This window comes from Cryptomeria japonica, chromosome 2 (assembly GCF_030272615.1).
Source record: "Cryptomeria japonica chromosome 2, Sugi_1.0, whole genome shotgun sequence".
NCBI classification, from domain to species: Eukaryota; Viridiplantae; Streptophyta; class Pinopsida; order Cupressales; family Cupressaceae; genus Cryptomeria; species Cryptomeria japonica.
In genome coordinates, this window is record NC_081406.1 from 602,972,983 (window position 1) to 602,983,308 (window position 10,326).

Genomic DNA, 10,326 nt, shown 5'->3' on the forward strand with positions numbered 1-10,326 from the left:
AAATGTATAAAAGGGATGCACCAAAGTTGAACAAGTCTAGTTTCTCCACATGGCAGAAAAGGATGAAGCTACACTTATCAGGAACTGGAGAATATGCAATATATTATCTAGAGAATGATTACAATGCACCTAGCACCTACCCAATGACAATGGAAGAGATAAAGCCAAAGCAAGAGCATATTCAAGCAATGATTGAGATAACATCAACATTAACTGACTCAGAGTTTAATGATCTAGAAGGCTACACTGATGCCAAAGCAATGTGGAACAAGCTTATATCTGTCTATGGTGGTGATGAACATGTTCAAAGAGCAAAAGTAGACAGTCTAAGAGCTCAACTTGAATCTATGAGAATGAATGAAGGCGAGAACATAACCCAATACAGTAAAAGGTTAAAGGAAACTGTCAATCAAATCAAAGGAGAAGGAGGAACTATTGAAGAAAAGGATGTAACAAGTAGGTTGCTCAGAACACTTCTACCTGCTTATGCCATTCAAGTTTCTACGATCAATGAATTAAGGTCTATACCAAACATGCCAGCCTCTTTGGATGCTACTATCGGTAAGCTACATGCATTTGAGTTAAGTAATTTTGATAATAGTGGGTCTTCGGTAAATAAAGTTGAATCTGCATTCAGTTCTTCTCATCTTGGTGAATCTGATGATTACAATGATAGAATGTATAAGTATACTGAAGGAAATCACAGTCGAGCAAGTGAGAGATTTCGCAAAAACATGGAAGAGGTACACAAACTATATGAGGAAATCAGAAAGCAAGAAGAGTTTGAAGCATTATTAGCTAGAAGGTTACCAAGAGGCAAAGGTAAGTATAAAGATAAGTTACCTTTAAAATGTTTTAACTATGATAGAATAGGACATATGGCTTCTAACTATCCTGACAAAGAATCTAGTGAAAAGAGAGAATACCAAGATGACAGACAGAAAGACAATCAATACAGAGGACACCGAGACTTCAGAAGGAGAGATAGAAAGACATTCCTAGTAGATGATGAGGAATCCAACGATGACAAATCTGATGAGACTGAGACAGAGGAAGTTGTATATGTAGCTATCAAAGATGGATCAGATGAAGAAAGGTATGAGAAAAAATCCTCGATATCTCACATAAATAAAAATGATTCTTGGATCATAGATAGTGGATGCTCACATCACATGACAGGTGATAAACACAAGTTTGTTAAATTAGAAGATTATGATGGAGGTTATGTAAGATTTGGTAATGATGCACCATGTCCGGTGAAAGGTAAAGGTTCTATCACACTTCTTGACAATGCTAAATGTGATGATGTATACTGGGTTGAAGGTTTCAAATACAATTTGTTGAGTGTAGCGCAACTAAACAATACAGGATACCAAATAGAATTTCAGAAAGGAAGTGTCAAAGTTCATGACAAACATGGAAAGATGGCTGCTATCGAGACACAAACAAAAGGTAATACATTTCACCTTAACTCAACTCAGAACAATTGTTTGTATGCTAAAATAGAAGATACCTGGTTATGGCATAAAAGATTTTGTCATGTAAATTTTGATAACCTGATCAAAATAAGTAAGAAGCACCGAGTAAGAGGTCAATCGAGCTTAAAAAACCCTGAGAAAGCAATATGCTGAGGATGCCAGATGGGTAAGATGACAAAGTCAAGCTTTACAAGTAAGTCCTACACTTCTAAACGAATTTTAGATATTGTGCACATTGATCTTTGTGGTCCTATGAAAGTTCAAAGTTATTATGGAGATAAATACTTCATATTATTTGTGGATGATTACTCAAGGATGATGTCAGTTATGTTTTTAAAAGAGAAATCATAAGTCTTTCAAATATTCAAATGGTATAAGGCTAGAGTGGAAAAAGAAACAAGAAGATAGTTGAAATGTCTAATATTTGACATAGGAGGAGAATTCATTTATGATGAATTTAATCTATTTTGCAATGATCATGGTATAAAGAGACATGTATCTGCATCGAGAAGACCTCAGCAAAATCAAATAGCTGAAAGAAGAAACAGATCAATTGTAGATTGTGCCAGAACCCCGATGATAGAAAAGAAGGTACCTCAAACATTTTGGAGAGAAGTGATTAGCACTGCAATTTACACCTTGAACCTAGTTCAACTGAAGAAAGGAACTTTGAAAACACCATATGAAATCTGGTATGACAAGAAACCTAATGTAAGTTACTTTAAAATCTTTGGAAGTAGATCTTATGTTCACAAAGATGACATAAATGGAAAGTTTGATCAAAAAAGCAAGGAAGGAACATTTCTTGGTTATTCTTCTAGAAGTAAAGCATTTAACTGTCTGATCAAATCATCTAACAAAATAGTGGAAAGTGCAAACATGAAAATTGATGAATTTGCAGAAAGAAATGATGAAGGAAATACCAAAGAACTAGAAGATTATGAAGAGTTTGTATATGTTCAACTGAGAAGTCCTACCGAGAAAATTGATGAAGAAAATGAAGAAAATACCCAATTATCGAGTGATGAAGAAGATCATACAAAGCCTACCGAGCCTATATTAGCCAAGTATGTCAGAAGAAATCATGCATCAAGTCAAATTATAGGAGATATGGATGATCCAGTAATGACAAGGAACAAACTGAGACAAAACACATGTCTGATATTTGAATTTGAACCGAGAATAGTAAAAGAGGCATTTAGTAATGAAGATTGGGTAAATGCTATGACATAAGAGATTGAACAAATCAAGAAGAATGAAACATGGACACTGGTCCCAAGACCAAAAGAGAAAAATATGATCGGTACAAAGTGGATTTTCAAGAACAAGCTAAATGAAAAAGGAGAGGTCATTCAGAATAAAGCATGACTAGTTTGCAAAGGTTATGCTCAAGAAGAAGGAATAGATTATGGTGAGACTTTTGCACATGTGGCAAGACTTGAAGGAGTGAGAACATTGTTGGCATATGCTTCTTACAAAAATTTCAAGGTATATCAAATGGATGTTAAATCTGCATTTTTAAATGGTATACTAGAAGAAGAAGTTTATATTGAACAACCTGAAGGATTTATTGAAGACAAGAATAAAGATCAGGTATGTAAATTGAACAAATATTTATATGGTCTAAAGCAAGCACTTAGAGCATGGTACGAAAGACTGCACTCTTACTTAATCAAGATTGGATTTATAAGGACAAGTGAAAACAACATGTATATGAAGAATGATGAAGACAATGGAATACTGCTTTCAGCCATATTTGTTGATGACATTATTTTTTGTGGAAATGACTCTTTATGCAAGAACTTTGGAAATGAAATGTACAAAGAATTTGAGATGTCATTACTCGGTGAAATAAAGTATTTTATGGGTTTACAGATACTGCAAATGAAAAATGAGATTTTCATTACTCAATCCAAGTATATAAAGGAAATTCTTAAGAAATTTGGAATGGAGGATTCTAAACCTGTAAGTACTCCTATGACTACCAATTGTAAACTATCAAAGAGTGATGAATCTGCATCTGTTGATGAGATACTTTACCGATTTATGATTGGAAAGTTGCAATATGTTGTTCACAGCAGGCCAGATATAGCATATGCAGTAGGTATAGTTGTAAGATTTTCTGCAGATCCCAAAGAAAACCATATGACAACAATCAAGAGAATTTTTAGACACTTAAGAGGCACTGAAGATTATGGTTTAGTGTATAAAAAGAGGAATGATTTTGACTTAAAAGTCTACACTGATGCTGATTGGGCAGGAAACATTGATGATAGGAAAAGCACAAGCGACGGAGCTTTCTTTTTGGGAAATAGACTAGTAAGTTGGCTTAGCAAGAAACAAGGATGCATTTCATAGTCAACAACTGAAGCTGAATATGTCGCTGTAGTATTGAATTGTACCAATATAGCATGGATCAAACAACTGTTGGAAGGTATGAATGAGAAAGTTATCGAGCCAATAACTATATTCTGTGATAATATTAGTGCCATTAACATTTCAAAAAATCTGGTAATGCATTCTAAGACAAAGCATATCTCTATAAAGTATCATTATCTCAGAGAAGAAGTTCAAGAGAAGAAAGTTGCATTAGAATATATTAGTTCAAAGGAACAAATAGCAAACATTTTCACAAAGCCACTGCCAAGGGACACTTTTGAGTATCTCAGAAGTAAGTTAGGGGTCCTACCCCTATCTAGTACTCACTGATAGAGTTCGGTGAAAGCATCAATTCTATTAATCTACAAAATAACTATCTATGAGTTGATGCTACTTTACACACTTTAGGAGGTTGCCTAAAGTTGTGCAGGAAATAGTGATTGAAGACAAGTTGCTCTGACCGAGACTGAGATGATACATTTGTATTTTCAGCAAGAAAATTACTTCACAACGGAAGGAATCATGAATTAGATTAGTTTTACATTTTGGCATTGTTGTCAAAGGGGGAGAAGACTAATTAGTAAATATTAATAGGTGAAGATGGGAGAAGACTAATGACTGGGGGAGAATTCAAGGATAACAACAGGAGAAGTTTTACAGCAATCCGAATCCGAATCAATTGAAATAAAATCAAGTTAGGTATTGCCATTAAAAGTTGGTTTTGCCATCAATGCCAAAGGGGGAAATTGTTAGCATTTCACAAAGGAGATTGTTGGCATTCTAGTAAGTTTGTTGGTATGAGGATATTGAGAAGGTTGTTGAAGATTATGGATATAACTGAGAAAGGATGATTACTATCTTAATAATATTATTTTGTCATTGATGTCAGGCAATTGATTTTCTAATTCAGTATGATGTTGCCATATCTTAATGAATATGTTTTGATAAGTATAAAGATGTCGATAAGTGACACAAAATGAATGAAAATGAAGGGGAGTAATAAGTTATTCAATGGGCAACTATTACCGAGTTAGACAATGATGAGATCTTGTTGTTTTGATTGTTTTGATATACTATATATGAGTATTCGAAGACTGAACAAGAAGGAGAAAAGATTTCAAGCTATAGAATTAGTTAAGGTTTGATATTGTTCTATGTTACCGAGCAAGATTCTAGTTGGTAAACCCTAAGGTTATTGCCATCGGTTAAAGAAGGGAGAATATCTACCGAGTGAGGTTCAGTATTTACCGAGTAACAACCGAGTATTAACAGAATGCATTGGATAGACAAAAGCATTATTTAATGAAAGATGCCAATGAGCTAGAGATGTATAGATGATTGGTATGTCGTGAAAGAAGTTTGTTGAAGATCTACGACAACGAAAATACATGAGTTAGATCTACAACATAGATTGAAGGGTCATAACCTAGCACAAGTTCCAAGGCGGGATAAAACATTTTCAGATTGAAAGATACAATGAACCTAGTCAAGTTTGAAGATCTGATGGCTAAGATTGATCATGGGAAATGTGATCAAGGAGATTAAGCGGTTAGGAATTGTTTATAAATAAGAAATTGTTGATGAACAATGTATGCGGGAAAATATAAGAATAGTGATACTACAATAGTGATCACCGAGCATAGAAGATTGAATATCAGATTAAATAACAAATTGAGAAGCCCAACAAGAAGCAAGATAAGTCTTATGACAAGATTATCCTGAGTACATTGAGCACATAGAATCTGCTTTAGCATTTCAGATGTGAAGTTGCAGATATATATTTTATATTGTTATTTATTTTGTAAGTGATAGGAAATCTCTTAACCGAGTGGATCTAACAGTCTTATTTGTAAATCCTCTAGCAAGGTAACATTCTGAATGAGTGTTTGAAATCCGTTGACAAGGTCACTTCTAACAAAGTGCAAGACTCTAACAAGTCTGAGGGAAATCCCTTAACCGGGTCACATCTAGCAATGTGTTTATGTAATCTGTAACATGATTGGCTTTTAATTGAGCATACTCTAGAAGGGTATATTTCTTAGTGCATCCGAAATCCCACAGTGGTTTTTCTCTATTTGGGTTTCCACATTAAATCTGGTGTTAAATGTGTTATGATGTTTTAAGTGTATCTATTTATGAGTTTGAATGATTTACAATCATAGTTGCATATCAGTAAAGGCTACCAAGGTTGAATCTGATAAATATATTGCATAGTGAGTTTTTATGATTCACCCCCCCCCTCTCATCGTATTAACAAAACACACACACACACACACACACACACACACACACACACACACACACACACACACAGATATATATATATATATATATATAGATATATATATATATATATATATATATATATATATATATATATATAATATGTATATGTATATGTATATCTATATGTATATATGTATATATGTATATATATATGTGTGTGTGTAATACATATACATATACATACACATACACATACACATACATACACATACACATACACATACACATAAACACATACACATAAACACATACACATATTCATATATATATATATATATATATATATATATATATATATATATATATATATATATATATCTACTTGGTTTGACTATAAATAACTTAATAAATCGTTAATTTACTCTAAAATACCATTCTTCTAGATTGATATTAATATAGTATTTAAAAATTCAAAGAATTTATTTATGTTAATAACAATGATGTTTTCACAATCAATACTAATTATATTTAGATTTTTAAAATAATTGTTTTGAAATAAGTAGATAAACTTAGACATTGTCATATCTATACTATGTACCTTCTTGTTTTGGTCTTTTATGAAAGCATGATTAAGAATATTCTAAATTTAGTTTTATTCTTTATAAAAAGAAATAATATATAAAGAAATATGTATTAAATAATACATTTTACAAAAATTAAATTGTGTAAAGTAAAATTGTACACATTTATGATGATATTGCTATCAAGGATGTAGTTATTGAGTCAAGATCATTCATCCATGTTTCATAAATAGTAGTTCACATGAAGGAGTCTCTCATAAGATGAAATCAATATGTCATATTTTGATTCTAAATTAGTATACATAAATATAATGCAATTAACCTAATTTTAAAAATAAATGCAAATTCCTTCCAAAAATCTTATTGAAAATGATCAAATATTCTAAATTAATAAATAATCAATCACGTTTTTTATATATCTTTCAAGTCATTTTTATAATTTAACTACTTAAACGGTAGTTTCGAAAGAGTTTTAACAAAGATACATTGATGTTATAAGAATAGTTTCAAATATCATTCACAATGTTAAAAATAAATATTTTTTAAGTAAGCATCTATATATTGAAAAAAGATTCAATATCATTTCTTTTTAAGATTTTATATTCACTCAAATTATTCAAAAATTTTAATTTATTTATTACATTTAAGACTTTCTAAAAATAGATCAAATTTGGAAGTTCAAAAAAATAGATAATAAACTGGTAACCATCCCTCCTCTATTAATCATTTATTCTAGCAAATGAGTGTAGACGATCTTCTATTGCTCTTCCCTTTCCCAACCAATACTTAATGAAATCTCCAACTGCAAATGCTTTGTAACATTGTGGATGTTGATCATCAATAAACTCAGGGGGTGCCTTTATCTCCATCTCATTTGGGAAAGTATTAAAAAAAACCCATACATAGACGAGATTGACGAGTTTTTACCATCACTCGATGCTTTGCATTATGTATCCTTCCATTACTCCAAGCCTATTTTTTAGAATTTCAAATAAATTTTTTTTTTTTATATTCACTATCATGGAATCTGGAGGTGTCCTCGCCAAAGTGAGACTAATCCCCCAGTGTGTACAACCCGCTCACAAGGTAACAACACAGACAGAGTTAATATAGCCGAGGACTCGAACTCAAGACCATGGGGAGCATACCCATGCCTTAAGTTGCGATCCACGACTGGGCGAGCTAGGGCCGAAGCCCAAATAAAAAATTTCTATCAAGTAAATTATGTTAATCATTCATATGTATTAAAATATGTAGAATAAAATTCTAAAAACTAATTCTATACCAGAACATAAAGAAAATTATTCAAGAGGAAGCCTAACAGGCTCAACCTAAATAAACATTAAATTCATAAACTTATCTTCAAAATAAATGTCGAAATGGTCAACTTAAATATTAAAAAGTAAGTTCATTAATTTTATTTTTAAGAAAGACTAAATGCTCAATTTATCAAAAGGCTAAAATGATTAGGTTAAATAAACGCTAAATTCGTATAATTATCTTCAAAAGAAAGGTCAAAATGATCAAACTATTTTAAAAAGTACATTCATAATTTTATTTTTAAGGAATACTAATTGCTCAAGAACTAAGTTTATGAAAGGAATGCCAAAATCCTCAATTCAAATAATCTAAATAACAATTTAGCTCATAATGTTTTCACGAGGGCTTCACATAGTGAATCTAGACTATATCATGTGTGTTTATGTCATACAAAAGCATACACTTATTTTCAAAAAAATATTAACCTAAACCCCTTTTTTGTTACCCACTCCCAATACATAGCTTGAATTAAAAACTGCCCTATTTTCATCAGATATTGTATTTTTTCATAGCCCAAATTAAAAAACCCTCTACTTTTCCCAAATAGACAATATATTGTTGTCGATTCGATTTTTGAGATATTAAACCCCCAATATAAACATACATGATATAATATTGCCTAGCTAGTGAAGCCCATGTGAATTTTTTGGGGGAGAGATGGTTGATGTTTGACCCTCTAAACAAGAAGAATGGTAAAGGAAAATTGTGAAGATAAAAGATAAGATAGTTTGGTGAGTGTATAAATAAATGTACTGACATTGACTCCATCACAAGATAATAGAAACACGTATAACTGGTATGGATTATTAATTACTTATCAATGTTCATTGAGACTCTGCACAAGAACCTTATCAAATAGTTAAATAAAATATCTCTAGTCTATCAATACCCTTGGTTTGTTGGTGAAGGGAAAGGTTCTTAAAGAGTCCACTAGGAATCAAGTCTAATAGAGTGTAAGGCTCCAACATCTAAAAGGTGAATTCAGAAGAATGGATACCCCGCAATCTTTGATTCTTAGCAGAACAGGTTCTTATAATTGGATATCGAATAGCAAAATATCTCTACTCTTTTTTAATCCAAAATCTATAGAACAAAATGGTTTAATATTTAAGAGATGTATCCATGGAACCTGAAAGCCGTCACCCATCACAGCCACAAAGGAGTTAGAGATGGATTTCACATCAACCCAATTGCCTGCCTTGTTCCAAATCTGGAAGCCGCCACACTCATCTTCATGCAGAATGGTAAGGCTATTCAGATCCGTATGAGGCGAAAGCCCAATCGATTCGTCCAGAAGTTCAGACGTTACATCATACAAATTCATAAGGAAGATCGCCTTTCCATGGTCGAAGTGAGTGGCAAAGTACTCACTCACCCCAAAGCTCGCAAGAATTATTTTGTGAACTTCGTTCAACAGTACCACCATCTTACGCGTGTATTCTTCCATAGTTTCGCTGTTCCAAAGGCAGTAAAAACTGTGAGGAAAATAAAACCTAGAAAAAATAAAAGCCTTACAAAAGAGAAAAAAGAGGCAGAGCTCATACCAGAAGTTTTGATTCCCATGAGGCCACATGAGACGAGAGAAGTCTCTGAGGGTCTCGGAATGAGAAAGCTCTGTGAGGATTATGCCCTCGCTTTCGTAAAAGGGGATCTTAGATATACCGCCCAAGTAACCCGCTAAAGGATTAGAAGACATGTTTTTTCTTTTTGTTTCTGTGGGAAGCTTGAAAACTTCCCGGCATGCCTGGTCTGCTTTGAGGAGGTGGTCTGGTGCAATTCCATGGTTTACAATCCGAAAGCAGCCCAGTTCTTGGCAAGCTTCTTTTATTGTCTGTAAACATTTCTGGTCTCCACAGCGAGAGAGATCCAGAGTGGGAATGTAATCAAGATTTGCTTCAGACTCGTAAAATGCCATTGCATAAGCCAAAGCAACATGGTATGCAATATTTTTTGGTACAGAGCGGCCTACACGACAACAATATGGCGTTGAATCCCTAATCTGAGGGCGGCAGAGGCATTTAGGGTTTTTTTGTAAAGGACAGGTGAGTATTGCTATTGCCGATTGAATTTTCGCACAAAAACAAGGATGGAATTTTGGGAGATTTGTTTGGATTATGAAGTGTTCGGATGTTCCAAGATATAATTGATAATGGTAATAGTTAAAAAGATTAGGACATAGGGATAAGTAGCAGCGTTCTTATATGCGGAATATCATAAGACTTTCGTTTTTAGAAATGTAAAATGGACATTTATCTATCTAGTAGTTGTATGGGCTAACTTTGTCAACATGTAGGTGTAGTCGTGCAAGATTAGGGGAGAGGGACAAGACCTCCATTTTTAAG

The 10,326-nt window shown here is 33.0% G+C and overlaps 1 protein-coding gene across 1 annotated transcript; it reads right to left on the bottom strand.

Moving 5' to 3' along the window:
- Positions 1-7,383: 7,383 nt before the first annotated feature.
- On the bottom strand, positions 7,384-9,899 carry LOC131867668 (2-oxoglutarate-dependent dioxygenase AOP2-like). Its single transcript, XM_059215520.1, has 3 exons — positions 9,529-9,899; positions 9,114-9,438; positions 7,384-7,527 (listed from the first exon to the last, which is right to left on the bottom strand). Exons 1-3 carry the CDS (start codon positions 9,897-9,899, stop codon positions 7,384-7,386), a joined length of 840 nt encoding a protein of 279 aa, XP_059071503.1.
- Positions 9,900-10,326: the final 427 nt, after the last annotated feature.

Bases quoted from the DNA above. Each gene is read 5' to 3' on its own strand.
- LOC131867668 (XM_059215520.1), bottom strand. From the start codon at position 9,899: ATGGCATTTTACGAGTCTGAAGCAAATCTTGATTACATTCCCACTCTG. The intron at 9,439-9,528 runs GTATGAGCTCTG...CCTTTGGAACAG, and splicing joins CATGGGAATCAAAACTTCTG to CGAAACTATGGAAGAATACA. The intron at 7,528-9,113 runs GTTCCATGGATA...AATGAGATGGAG, and splicing joins TGATGGGTGACGGCTTTCAG to ATAAAGGCACCCCCTGAGTT.